At 37.3% G+C, this 15,095-nt stretch overlaps 1 protein-coding gene across 1 annotated transcript; it reads left to right on the forward strand.

The window, feature by feature from the left end:
- The first annotated feature begins 551 nt into the window (after positions 1 to 551).
- On the forward strand, positions 552 to 13,859 carry LOC100375515 (very long chain fatty acid elongase 4-like). Its single transcript, XM_002733253.4, has 7 exons — positions 552 to 671; positions 2,078 to 2,265; positions 9,806 to 9,889; positions 10,717 to 10,773; positions 10,930 to 11,044; positions 13,007 to 13,134; positions 13,512 to 13,859. Exons 1-7 carry the CDS (start codon positions 620 to 622, stop codon positions 13,686 to 13,688), a joined length of 801 nt encoding a protein of 266 aa, XP_002733299.2. The 5' UTR covers positions 552 to 619; the 3' UTR covers positions 13,689 to 13,859.
- Positions 13,860 to 15,095: the final 1,236 nt, after the last annotated feature.

The raw sequence follows: 15,095 nt of genomic DNA on the forward strand, positions 1-15,095 counted from the left end.
TATGCCCGAGTCGTATACTCTGGTATACGATATTTTGAGTTTGTAGTAAAAACTATTGAATAAAACGAGCTGATTCGGACTTAGATCCGGGTTTTTGCATCCTTATGTCAGATGTCTCGCGCAGGCGCAACTTGAATTAGTACTTGTGTAGCACAAATGTGCTGGTACATGTAGTAGAAACACTCGCTTAAACTTGGAGCTAGTATATAACCACGTGTTACTCAGCTTCTGTGTTTTAGTACGTTATGCTTACAGAAAAAGGGGTTATTCAGGTCAAATCAGAGGGCCTTTTAATATTTGCAATTATAGCGGATTAGAACGTGACGAAGTATGTAATTGTATTAAAATGTTTTTCATTAATGGTAGTCACTGACATCATATTTGTTTATAGATCTAACTTAGTGTACAATGTCGGGATGATGTAGCATTCAAAAAACCACTATATTATATATAATAGGTCATATTATATTGGGAATTTTACTTATATTACTGGCTGGTATCTACCATCGGATTTTGTCTGACATGCGCAAACAGTGTACTATGCAAATTACAATCGCAACCCCCATGACTAACGCGTCCGTAACGTAGAAGTGCCGGTCGGTGCCTTTATACTATCGAGATGGCGACAAGTCAAATGAGGGAACTGTTGCAATGGGTAGAGAGCATTGCCGGTAAGTTCGTGACATGTATTCTTATTGGCTGTTATTTTACACTAAACAGCGACATGTATAGTAGCTAGCAAGTGTATGGTCAGTGCATTATCTTAAGTTGCACTATCTGTCCCGGTATACTTTGTCCTATCGTGGTTCGTGCGCTGTGATGCCCTATAAGACCATGGTACGTGAATAGGTGCGATATGCGTGGAATCATAGACCCTAAACATCTGTTAGGGTCTATGGTGGAATCAATCATTGGCTTGACATAGTAAAGATGCGAATTGGCATGGGATCGTATGAATATAGTCGTGGTGATAATACCATCACATTTTACGCTGTAGAATCTGGTGTGTGACTATTTTTAGATCGACTTTTACGTACTATCACGTATCATTCATTCACGGCAAGGTATTAGCCGCGTTTTGCTCCTTGTTGTCTTCTTATGCAGCGCAACTTGTGTGAATAGTTTTGTTGCAAAGTTTCACCGATGTATTTTCAACCGGCGTTCATATTTATATGCAACGTTGTGCGTGCATTCTTAGCTGGATTCTTTCTCTGCGGTTTACCGATCACACGTTGTATCCGTGTCACTGAACAGGATAACAACGAACTGGTACGCCCTTATCCCAGATTGCATTGTATCGACTGCTTAAACAATGGGATGTAGATACCAAACTATGACCTACTACGATTATAACAATATAGCGCTTGACACACGACATTTACGAGTATCATAAACATAGTGGTGCCATGTCCAATGGATGTTATCAGTTTAGGCAACCCATATTTTATTTAGTCGTGCCGATAACGCGTTATAATGTGGTTCTGAAGGTCAAACGATGTTCTCTCTAAGTTTAAACATTTACAGCGATTTCTATAAAAACGTGTTATATAAACATTATATAGTTTTCCAATTTTCCAATCAAAATTCAAAAATTGGTAGTTGGTGTCATATTTAATAAACCAGCTTGGAATCCATGCATGCCATTTCTTGTAAAAAAAACATTGTTTATAATATGGAGATTACATTCGTCATTAAAAACTCAAATCAATACAGCACACACAAAAAACAAGAGCAACTCGACATATAGATACAGATGGCGCTATGCTAATCAACTGCAAATTTAAACTAATTTGTCATTATAAAATGCCTGGGGCAAGCTTTCTCTTATCTCTTTTAATATTATCACACAATATTTACTACAAATGGCATCTTGTAAGAATTGACATCGCTTGATTAAGATATTCTATAAAGAAGAGCAATCGCCCGAAACGTCGGGAAATACTGGATTACCTACTACTATGTTCTATTTATCGGAAGAAGAAGAAAAATCATCAATGTCTTTCTTGTCTACTTTTCACGTCTTACGTCTCCGGTACTGCAATTGCTATGTTCACCGGGAGTATATTATTAATTTTAGATCCACGTACGAACGAATGGCCGATGGTGAAGTCGCCACTCATGCCTCTATTGGCTACAATCGCTTATTTGCACCTAGTACGCATAGGACAAGTGTTCATGGACAACAAAAAACCGCTGAATTTAAAAGGTTTCATGCTAATATACAACGCGTTTCTAGTTGGTCTTTCAACGTTTATGTTTATGAAGGTCAGTGCTCTTGTTGATACGATATGATATTATAGTATGTGGTTGCAAGAATTCTCAATGTGTTTGAATGCGGTATGTTTTGTTATCAATTTTATGTGAAACCTAGGGAGCCTGGTGCTCGCTTTCCAAAGTTGGAGTAAACGGGATACGTCGCTGTTTTGACCCCGATTTTTACGGTCCAGCCAAAAAAATGTTACCACTATTTTCGGACCTTTTACAAAATTTATACCATTTTTTAAGCGAAAAACTCCAATTGTCGAGTCAAAAGGCGTCTCCAACCTCGATCTTTTTGGGCAAGCTCGTCAAAATAATTTAGGGAAAACAATATAGCATAATGTTTCGCTAATTAGGAGATGCTGAATTGTTCGGGTTACTGATATCGAGTTATGAAAACACCGAGTTACGAAAACACCGAGTTACAAAAATGACCACGTCCATATTTCAGAAACCATGCTCGAATTGTAATTCGAGCTTTTAATAGCAGTTAACAGAACTTCGAGTTACAATTTGGGCGTGGTTTCGCAAAAGTGGGCGTGGTTTCTAAAACATGGGCGTCATCATTTTCGTAACTCTATGGAAAGCCGTAACTGTCTTAGATGCACTATAACTATTATATTCTGATCACTTGCCTTTATATTCTGATAAAACTTTATTATATTCTGATCAAACGTTATTATATTCTGATCAAATGTTATTATGTGCTGATCAAACGTTATTATATTCTGATCAAACGTTATTATGTGCTGATCAAACGTTATTATATTCTGATCAAACGTTATTGTATTCTGATCAAACGTTATTGTATTCTGGTCAAACGTTATTATATTCTGATCAAACGTTATTATAATCTGATCAAACGTTATTATATTCTAATAAAACTTTATTATATTCTGATCAAATGTTATTATATTCTGATCAAACGTCATTATATTCTGATCAAATGTTATTATATTCTGATCAAACGTTATTATATTCTAATAAAACTTTATTATATTCTGATCAAATGTTATTATATGCTGATCAAATGTTATTATATGCTGATCAAACGTTATTATATGCTGATCAAATGTTATTATATTCTGATCAAACGTTATTATATTCTGATCAAACATTATTATATTCTGATCAAACGTTATTATATTCTGATCAAATGTTATTATATTCTGATCAAATGTTATTATATTCTGATCAAATGTTATTATATTCTGATCAAATGTTATTATATTCTGATCAAATGTTATTATATTCTGATCAAATGTTATTATATTCTGATCAAACGTCATTATGTGCTGATCAAATGTTATTATATTCTGATCAAACGTTATTATGTGCTGATCAAACGTTATTGTATTCTGATCAAACGTCATTATGTGCTGATCAAATGTTATTGTATTCTGATCAAACGTCATAATGTGCTGATCAAATGTTATTATATTCTGACCAAACGTTATTATGTGCTAATCAAACGTTATTGTATTCTGATCAAACGTCATTATGTGCTGATCAAACGTTATTATGTGCTGATCAAACGTTATTATGTGCTGATCAAACGTTATTATATTCTGATCAAATGTTATTATATTCTGATCAAACGTCATTATGTGCTGATCAAATGTTATTATATTCTGATCAAACGTCATTATGTGCTGATCAAACGTTATTGTATTCTGATCAAATGTTATTATGTGCTGATTAAACATTCATTTTAAACTGTACAAAACAAATTATGATTATTCTTCTGAATGATATCCCAGAATGCATGCATGCATGCCATGTGTTAAGTGGACATATTGGAAATCTAGAATCATGAATTCGGAAATGTCAACCGTTTTGGAACATCTGAACCTTGGAAATCTGAGTGAGTGTTTTGAAAGAGAAAGAATTTCTTCTGATTTAGTATGTAAACTTACAACAGTGGATTTAGAAAAACTAGGAGTTCAGAGCAGAAGTGACATGATGTCCATACGCATGGCTTGCATCACCCATGGTGGAACTGCACCAGTTAAAATTTATTCTGACAGCAGCAGAGTTCCAGAATTTTTCATCCCATATATAGTATTGGAAAGTTTTATTGATCAAGGATTTATAGTTAAGGAAATATCATCAATTCTATCTGTTTCTGAGAGTACCATTTACAGGAGAATGCGTACGTATGGTCTAAGCAAAGTAGATTTTTCTGATATAACGAATGAAGACTTGGATGCACATGTACAGAAGCTAACAACTGATTTTCCTTATTGTGGGGAAAAATTGTTGAAAGAACTGTTATATGGAATGGAAATAAAAGTTCAGCGAACAAGATTACACAATAGCATCCAACGGGTTGACTCTGAAGGTGTTAATGCAAGGAGAAGAGGGCGTTTACAAAGACGCATATACAATGTCATGGGCCCTAACCACTTGTGGCATGTTGACACAAACCACAAATTAATACGCTGGCACATGATCATATTTGGATGCATTGATGGTTTCAGTAGACTACCCATTACATTAGCATGCACAGACAACAACCAAGCTTCAACACTGTTTAAATGTTTCATGTCAGGTGTTGAAAACTATGGGCTGCCTAGCCGTGTCAGATCAGATATGGGCTTGGAAAATGTTCATATAGCTGATTACATGATTTCAAAAAGAGGGGAAAATCGTGGGAGCATGATAACTGGAAGGAGTGTTCACAACCAGCGTATTGAACGCCTGTGGAGGGATGTGTATGAAGGAGTGTTCAGCCTTTACTCTCAAATATTTTACTTCCTGGAAGAAAATAACCTCCTCGATCCACTTGATGAGCATCATATCGCTGAACTTCATTATGTTTACATGAGAAAAATAAACCAGAAGCTTGAATCTTGGAGAATGGCATGGAGTCGTCATAGAATGCGCACAACTCACTCTTCACCCTTTCGCATCTGGATGTCAGGACAATGGCAAAACCCTATAGGAATAGAAGTCACAGACCTTGAAGGATATGGTGTTGAAGGTGTTCTTGATGATATGGAAGATGGAGAATATGATCAAAGACCCATTATCACACATGATATGTATGCACTCAGTCAACCATGCATCGATGAACTATCTCTACATATAGCAAATGACTGGCATTCAGACAACTATGGGATTGATATTTATACTCAAGCAGCAGAAATAGTTAAGTCACATTCAGGGTAGTTCTTTTTTATTCTAAATAGACAAACATCAATAAAACTACAGCTCAAATTTTAACAAAAATAGTTTTATGATTATGAAAGAATCTGCTTTGCAATATCAAAATACTGAATCAGTGAAGCTTTCTATTGTCAGGCAACCGATCGCTAGATATCAATGACTTTTCAAATAAATGATACAGTACAGAATTTGTTACCTGTTGTGCCATCTTGTTCTTCCCATATGAAAATGTGATGGCTGTTGAAAATTAGTTGTCATATTCCAGAATGGACCATTTACAGAATTTTAAATTCACATGAAAACGACCAATTTCGGACAATCGCCCTCAAAATAATTGATGAAATAGTTTCGGGACCCATCGACAGTAGAAAAGTAGAAACTTGAGGCGAAAATAATGAAAAAAAAACGGTTGTTACGGCCCGACCTGATTTCAGGTCGGTAAAATAGGGTAACTCGCATAGGATGGAACTGTAGCTCCCTGGTTTCGCGTTAACACCACGACGAACAAAATAACCGACAGCGAAACCAAGCGAGCTACAGAACTGCAGCTAAGGTAAATCCTACTCTGAGACCCAACATTTGCCTTCAAATCTTTAACAGTCCAGGGGCACTCTAAAACAGACAATTGTCTGGAATTTCTTTGGCAGTGTAGAAATTCAAAACCGCCACAGTTCTTAAGCTGCGGAAACCCAACAACAGAATTCGAAGCAGACGACGATGCAACATCCTCCAGAACGTCATCAGAGGTTAACCTCTCGATCAAACCGCGTTCGTCACAATCGCTTTCTACTTGGATTTTTTTAAAACCAAGTCCAGCTTTGTGAAGGACACTTTTTTCTGTTGCTGACGGAACTTTCGTACTGCACCTGTCCGCTAGGCAAATGAAATGGCCAGTCCAAGTACGTTTCTTGCTCGTTAGATTTCCTCGGCTACGACCTCGTCCCCTTGAACGCGATGCTCGCCCGGGCATGAACAATGCATTTCTCTCTGAAGAAATACTTCAAGCAAGACTTGACGCAAAAGCCCGCCCCGAGCCAGGCGGGTCATCGTGATCACGCTCATGTTCACCATGTTCCTGACACAGTTGTCGTAGGCGAACTCGATCACCCATTGTGGTTATCCCTAGTCTTGTTAACTCTCCTTCAGTCATGCACTGTACAATTGGCGGCTCTATTCTTTCATCCCTGAAACGTTGAATGAGGTTGCCAAGTTCCAATTTTCTTAAAATAGCTTCCATACTCAAATTTATTCATCAGGCTCGTCCCGCCGAGAATCAACATGCGTGCGCATAACAGATGTATGTCCAAGCGCGCCCTCTCTCGACAACAAATGGCCAGACAATATAATAACAACCGAGCTCATAACGTTTGATCAGCACATAATGGCATTTGATCAGAATATAATAACATTTGATCAGAATATAATAACGTTTGATCAGCACATAATAACGTTTGATCAGCACATAATAACGTTTGATCAGCATATAATAACATTTGATCAGAATATAATAACATTTGATCAGCACATAATGACGTTTGATCAGAATATAATGACGTTTGATCAGAATATAATGACGTTTGATCAGAATATAATGACGTTTGATCAGAATATAATATCATTTGATCAGAATATAATAACGTTTGATCAGAATATAATAACATGTGATCAGAATATAATAACGTTTGATCAGAATATAATAACATTTGATCAGAATATAATAACATTTGATCAGAATATAATAACGTTTGATCAGAATATAATAACATTTGATCAGCATATAATAACAATTTATCAGAATCTAATAACGTTTGATCAGCACATAATAACGTTTGATCAGAATATAATAACATTTGATCAGAATATAATAACATTTGATCAGAATCTAACAACGTTTGATCAGCACATAATAACGTTTGATCAGAATATAATAACATTTGATCAGAATATAATAACATTTGATCAGAATCTAACAACGTTTGATCAGCACATAATAACGTTTGATCAGAATATAATAACATTTGATCAGAATATAATAACATTTGATCAGAATCTAACAACGTTTGATCAGCACATAATAACGTTTGATCAGAATATAATAACATTTGATCAGAATATAATAACATTTGATCAGAATATAATAACGTTTGATCAGAATATAATAACGTTTGATCAGAATATAATAACATTTGATCAGAATATAATAAAGTTTTATTAGAATATAATAACGTTTGATCAGAATATAATAAAGTTTTATTAGAATATAATAACGTATGATCAGAATATAATAACGTTTGATAAGAATATAATAACGTTTGATCAGAATACAATAACGCTTGATCAGAGTATAATAACGTTTGATCAGCACATAATAACGTTTGATCAGAATATAATAACGTTTGATCAGCACATAATAACATTTGATCAGAATATAATAACGTTTGATCAGAATATAATAACATTTGATCAGAGTATAATAACGTTTGATCAGAATATAATAAAGTTTTATCAGAATATAAAGGCAAGTGATCAGAATATAATAGTTATAGTGCATCTAAGACAGTTACGGCTTTCCATATAACTCGGTGTTCGTAACTTAATGTCCGTAACTCGGGCAATTCACCATTTCGCTGTTCAGAGACCTCATGTTCGAATTGAACATCTAAACATGTATATCTACAAGCATTGCAAGAAATAATTGAGGACGGTTTCTTGTGTGGGCATGTCCTCTCTTCACTGGACCTGCCCGTCGCCACACCACCCAAGCCTCTTTGCGTCACCTGATGGTTTGCGAGTGTAGCGTAACGTTTAAGCGCGGTGGTCTTCGCGCTGCGCATGTGCGACATTTGTGTTGATAAACATTGATTTTCCTACAATCCAATGCGCTCTTCAAATTGAAATCACAAGTATGAGGTTTGACCTGGGCGCGACTTGTTTACCGCTGATACTCCTTCGATACCTTCCAATCACCTAAAAATGATCTAATTAAAGCTTGGAGACGTCGCAGTTTGTACTCGATAGTCTGCGCAACAGTGAAAGTCGCCATCTTTATTTATATGAGACCCATATATCTCGCGCATGCGTGACGCGACGACTACCGCACTTTAATTCTGTTAAAATGGTTAAAGCGCGGTAGTCGTCGCGCTGCGCATGAGTCACAGGTGTGTTGATAAACATTGATTTTCCCACAATCCAATGCGCTCTTCAAATGGAAATCACAAGTATGAGGTTTGACCTGGGCGCGACTTGCACTGATTACCGCCGGTGACTCCTTCGATACTTTCCAATAACATGAAAATTACTTAATTAAAGCTTGGAAACATCTCAGTTCGTACTCGTTGATCTGAACAACAGTCAAAGTCGTCATCTTTGTTTATATGAGACCCATATATCTCGCACATGCGTGGCGCGACGACTACCGCACTTTAATTCTGTTAAAATGGTTTTCTCTACCGTACAATTCGTCGATATGTTTTTGATCTACAGTCGTTCATCAATAAAGATTATGTTTTCGAGAAATTTTACTATATTCTAGATGACGAACGATTACACAACCAAATACAGTGGTTGATTTGAACGACATTGCCTCATCCATATATGAGGGGAGGCAAGGGGGGTAGCTGGTACGGTTTTACGGGAAATAAAAAGAGCGTTTTACAATTTACAAAGAAAAAAAGACGTTTTTACAGTTTACAGTGTTAAAAAAAGGAACATTGAATGGTCCGAAGAGCTCTCCGGCTCAAATTCTCCACCATTGCTGCGCCGTGTGTAGAGATGCATGCGCATATTACCCTCGCGATGCTCTTCATTCGGTTAGAGGGCCTTTTACGTCTTGACATTCAATTTTGTAGTGAATTTTGTCATCTAGTCGTTTTACAGTTTCTATAATGTAATTTCCCTGGATTATTCTTCACGATTTTTTTATTTGGATGTACCGAGAAAAATGACACATTTTTACAGTGTACGTAAAAAATATTTGATCGATTACGTTGTACGTCTAGCTTGTGATTACAGAATTACGGAATTTATTTTTTTCAATTTGCGTAGTACGAACAAAAAAATATTGCAATTACGTTGAACGAAAATAACCCTTGCCCCCCCCCCCCCCCCCATATATGTCATTTTGGCGGCATAGAAGCGCTTTATCACTTGAGGGCGCGATTTATAGAAGTGAGGAATTATGGACACCGATTAAAAACGGCAAAAGCAAAAAAAAGGTCCCGAGAAAAAAAATGCATAACACCGTTTATTATGTGATATTTATTCGACTGCATACTGTATACATATGATCTTCACTTTCAGATCTACACGGCCTTCAAGTTATTTACTATGATTACATGATTGTTTTTTCTGTTTTAAACTTGTTTTATTGTTTATTTAGTTTCTCCTAGCGGCTTGGCCACGACCAGAATTCAGCTGGTTATGCCAGAGCGTCGACTATAGTAGTAACTTACAACCAATTCGCGTAAGTATCCGTGTTCAAGTTAGTAAGTTGGTGGCGCTATTTCGTTTACTTGTATGTTTGTTATCCTGCAGTGGCTGACCCTTCCACACATAACGTCACGCGATGATATAACTGCGACATTTTTGCAGTCACAGTTGTAAGGGCGTTGTAGACCTATGGCATGTATTTAGACTGATGCTGGAACCGTTTGTATTTATCAGTATCATTAAATCGAATATTTAAATAATTAATCAGTCACGTGTTATTCAATTCATGTTCACTTTCCGACGATCGAGCAAACCACAAACCACAGACTTCATCCAAAGCACGTTTATAGGTAACTATGGGGATCCATTGTGCGTTATGCGAAGACTCGCATATCATCATGAATATACTTTTTTTTTTTAAATATGAGATTTATTTTATCGCCAAAACAAGTAAATCAATGAAGTGTTTACGTTCAAAGAGTGTACATTTGAACGACTGTGTGTTCAGTTTTTGGCTCATCGAAAGAGGGCGCAATTGATGAGATTTCGATATATGATATATTGTGGAATAAATTATTTTCGGTTGGAATTTTCGCTATTGTTGCTGATGGAATGAATCAGTTAAATAAAATCTAGCGAATATACTTTTTTCCATATTTTACATCGCAACTTATCAAAAATCAGTGAAAATGAATTCTATACAGAACACCCAAGTCTATTCAGCGAAAATGTATTCCAGTAAAATACAGTATTTTACAGTATTGACAAATTTACACATATAGCATGATGTTAAATATTGTGATAGAAATAGATGCCCGGATTAGAGATTCCATTTATTAATGCGATTGTTGTGTATTGCAGCTCGCAAGTGCTTGTTGGTGGTTTTATATATCAAAATATATCGAGTTTATTGATACGGTGAGTACTTGGTATACATCGCCTTCCCTCATGATTTTTGACGATTTTGACTCTTAAAACGCTCCATTTCCGTGTCTATTATGAAATATACGGTGAAAGTATATTAGTTTTAGATTCATTGACAAATAATGTAAAAACCGTTCCCCTTCTCAACAGTTTATTTTTATACTGAGGAAGAAAAATGGACAAGTAACATTTCTTCACTTGTATCATCATGCAACTATGCCGTTCTTATGGTGGTTTGTTACGAAGTGGATCGCTGGAGGTTCAGGTAGGTGGGAGCCTTTTAACCAGGTCTGTACTGTGGTTATTGATCACAGAGTGGATCGCTGGAGGTTCAGGTAGGTGGGAGCCTTTTATCCTGGTCTTTACTGTGGTGGTTGGTCACAGAGTGGATCGCTGCATGGAGGTGCAGGTAGGGAGGAGCCTTTTATCCTGGTCTTTATTGTGGTGGTTGGTCACAGAGTGGGTCGCTGGAGGTGCAGGTAGATATGAGCCTTTTATCCTGGTCTTTACTGTGGTGGTTGATCACAGAGTGGGTCGCTGGAGGTACAGGTAGATATGAGCCTTTTATCCTGGTCTTTACTGTGGTGGTTGATCACAGAGTGGGTCGCTGGAGGTACAGGTAGATATGAGCCTTTTATCCTGGTCTTTACTGTGGTGGTTGGTCACAGAGTGGGTCGCTGGAGGTACAGGTAGATATGAGCCTTTTATCCTGGTCTTTACTGTGGTGGTTGGTCACAGAGTGGGTCGCTGGAGGTACAGGTAAGTAGGAGCCTTTTAATCTGGTCTTTACTGTGGTGGTTGGTCACAGAGTGGGTCGCTGGAGGTACAGGTAAGTAGGAGCCTTTTAATCTGGTCTTTACTGTGGTGGTTGGTCACAGAGTGGATCGCTGCATGGAGGTGCAGGTAGGTAGAAGCCTTTTAACCTGGTCTTTACTGTGGTGGTTGGTCAAAGAGTGGATCGCTGTAGGTACAGGTAGATAGGAGCCTTTTAACCAGGTCTTTACTGTGGTGGTTGGTCACAGAGTAGGTAGGAGCCTTTTAACCTGGTCTTTACTGTGGTGATTGGTCACAGAGTGGATCGCTGCATGGGGGTGCAGGTAGGTAGGATCCTTTTAACCAGGTCTTTACTGTGGTGGTTGGTCACAGAGTAGGTAGGATCCTTTTAACCAGGTCTTTATTGTGGTGGTTGGTCACAGAGTGGGTCGCTGGAGGTACAGGTAGATATGAGCCTTTTATCCTGGTCTTTACTGTGGTGGTTGGTCACAGAGTGGATCGCTGCATGGAGGTGCAGGTAGGTAGGAGCCTTTTAACCAGGTCTTTATTGTGGTGGTTGGTCACAGAGTGGGTCGCTGGAGGTACAGGTAGATATGAGCCTTTTATCCTGGTCTTTACTGTGGTGGTTGATCACAGAGTGGGTCGCTGGAGGTACAGGTAGATATGAGCCTTTTATCCTGGTCTTTACTGTGGTGGTTGGTCACAGAGTGGGTCGCTGGAGGTACAGGTAGATATGAGCCTTTTATCCTGGTCTTTACTGTGGTGGTTGGTCACAGAGTGGATCGCTGGAGGTACAGGTAAGTAGGAGCCTTTTAATCTGGTCTTTACTGTGGTGGTTGGTCATAGAGTGGATCACTGGAGGTGCAGGTAGATAGGAGCCTTTTATCCTGGTCTTTACTGTGGTGGTTGGTCACAGAGTGGATCGCTGGAGGTACAGGTAGATATGAGCCTTTTAACCTGGTCTTTACTGTGGTGGTTGGTCACAGAGTGGATCGCTGGAGGTACAGGTAGTTAGGAGCCTTTTATCCAGGTCTTTACTGTGGTGGTTGGTCACAGAGTGGGTCGCTGGAGGTACAGGTAGATATGAGCCTTTTATCCTGGTCTTTACTGGGGTGGTTGGTCACAGAGTGGATCGCTGGAGGTACAGGTAGTTAGGAGCCTTTTATCCAGGTCTTTACTGTGGTGGTTGGTCACAGAGTCGGTCGATGATGGTTTTGTTTCAAATTGGGTCGCGGTCACACAAGTGGATAGGACGCTTTTTAACCTGTTCTTTTTTTGTTGTGGTGGTTGGTCGCTGAAAAGATGATTAGCTAGGAATGTAGGAGGGTACGGTGCCTTTTCTTTAGTGTAGTGAGCTTTCAGCTATTATGTATTCTACTCTCCGTTAGGCTTGGTAACGATATTGTGTGAATCTATTATTGTCTAATACCTCAATATTTTAATATATTTACAGCATTTTTTTCTGCAATGGTAAACTGTTTTGTCCATATTATAATGTATACCTACTACACGCTATCCGCCATTGGACCAAGTATGCAACCGTATCTTTGGTGGAAAAGATATCTCACTAAAGTACAAATGGTTAGTATACAACATTTTTTTTAGCTGAAAAGATACCTTCCTACAATTACAAAGGTTAAGCTCGTACTTCGCGGTGTTGTTTAACATTGTTTTTATCAATGAATACTGCTGTGAGACCCAAATCCGAAATTAAGCGCCTTGCAATATACCGGAAATGTCAAGTTGTCGTTCATACTATATCTTTTATAATTAAAGCGAGAGGGTCGTCACCTGCGTACGCGCAGGAATTGAGTCCCAAGCGATGATAACAACACACGCTTAGAACACAAAGGCTCATGGGTAGATGCTTGTTTGTAAACAATGACACGCTATGGCCAACTGATGCATGCGCATGACGACACCCCCGCTTTAACAATCAACTTTTTTCATCTTTGCAGATACAATTCGTCACAGTGATGCTGCACACTGCTTATGTGATATATTCAAATTGTGGATATCCACGTTGGCCAATGGCGTTTCTCATCATCTACATGGCGTCACTGTTTATTCTCTTTGCAAATTTCTACAGTAAAACTTATGTCACAAAACAGACATCTCATTTGAAGTCAGGATAGCAGGCTCGCAGTTACAGGCCCGCATTTATTTATTCGTAAAAATTAATAAATGGAATCACAATTTTTTTGAGGTATCGTGTTGCTCACAGCAATAATTTGAAATACATATGAACTATTCAATATAGACGAACATTTAACACAAAATTAAATAAAAAAGTGGTGTGAAATAAATTTATTGTCTGTTCATTGGTGTCGTGTTCGTTCAGAAAATATATCGTTGGTTCACACTGCTGTATTTTACAATGAAATGTAAGAGCATCCTAATCACACCTTTGAATGTTTGAATCTATGGTCAAACAGTACTACTACTTATTGCAGCAAAATTTAGATAATTCACTCAATTTGTCATTCAAAAAATACTTTTAACCTTATGCCAATGCAAAAATTACACTTAAATTCCACAAAACCCTGTTTCAGATAAACGCTAAGGCAACTAATTTAGCATGCCTACAAGAACTACAGTAGCCAAATATCTTCTATTATTTTCAAGTGTGAAAAAAATGATTAAATACTGGATTGAATTAAAACAAATGAAAGAAAATGCATTGCTTTACTTTCGCCCTCCGCGCTAAAAAAAAATGGAAATAAAGAAACTGATCTCAACTATAGAGGGCCTCAATCACAAAAAAAAGAGCATTGTTTTCAAGAGAGCGGTTTGATATATATTTATGACAATACAAGTTCAATAAAGATTATTATTATACATCTGTCACCGTAACGCCATACGTTACAGCGTACCGTAATTTTGCGGTATTTTACGGGGTATTTTCATCCTACCATACAAGAAAATGTGAATTCCAAATATGGAATGATTACGCGCATAAGCGTCCTCTAATAATAACAAGCTGCCTGTCGACTGAGATAGCTCTGCTGTTAGCAATGCACATGGCAATTAAAGAACAGAAGATATCATCAGAAAATGAACAAATCTGAGAGAGGTCCACATGTAGTACCTATATATATATATCAAAGCAATTGGATTTGCGGTTTTTAACAAGAAGTCGAAAATATCACTTTTTACCAAAAATGACAAAAATATTCGCCAAAATTAGAAAATTAAAGATATCATTACAAAATGAACAAATCTGAGAGAGGTCCACATGTAGTACCTATGTATGTAATATCAAAGCAATTGGACTTGCGGTTTTTAACAAGAAGTCGAAAATATCACTTTTTACCAAAAATTACAAAAATATTCACCAAAATTAGAGAATTAAAGATATCATTACAAAATAAACAAATCTGAGAGAGGTCCACATGTAGTACCTATATATGTCATATCAAAGCAATTGGACTTGCGGTTTTTAACAAGAAGTTGAAAATATCACTTTTTACAAAAAATTACAAAAATATTCACCAAAATTAGAGAATTGAAGATATCATTATGAAATGAACAAATCTGAGAGA

Source organism: Saccoglossus kowalevskii, chromosome 8 (genome assembly GCF_978046115.1).
Source record: "Saccoglossus kowalevskii chromosome 8, keSacKowa6.1, whole genome shotgun sequence".
Lineage (NCBI taxonomy): Eukaryota > Metazoa > Hemichordata > Enteropneusta > Harrimaniidae > Saccoglossus > Saccoglossus kowalevskii.

Bases quoted from the DNA above. Each gene is read 5' to 3' on its own strand.
- LOC100375515 (XM_002733253.4), top strand. From the start codon at position 620: ATGGCGACAAGTCAAATGAGGGAACTGTTGCAATGGGTAGAGAGCATT. The intron at 672-2,077 runs GTAAGTTCGTGA...TATTAATTTTAG, and splicing joins ATGGGTAGAGAGCATTGCCG to ATCCACGTACGAACGAATGG. The intron at 10,774-10,929 runs GTGAGTACTTGG...CCTTCTCAACAG, and splicing joins ATATCGAGTTTATTGATACG to TTTATTTTTATACTGAGGAA.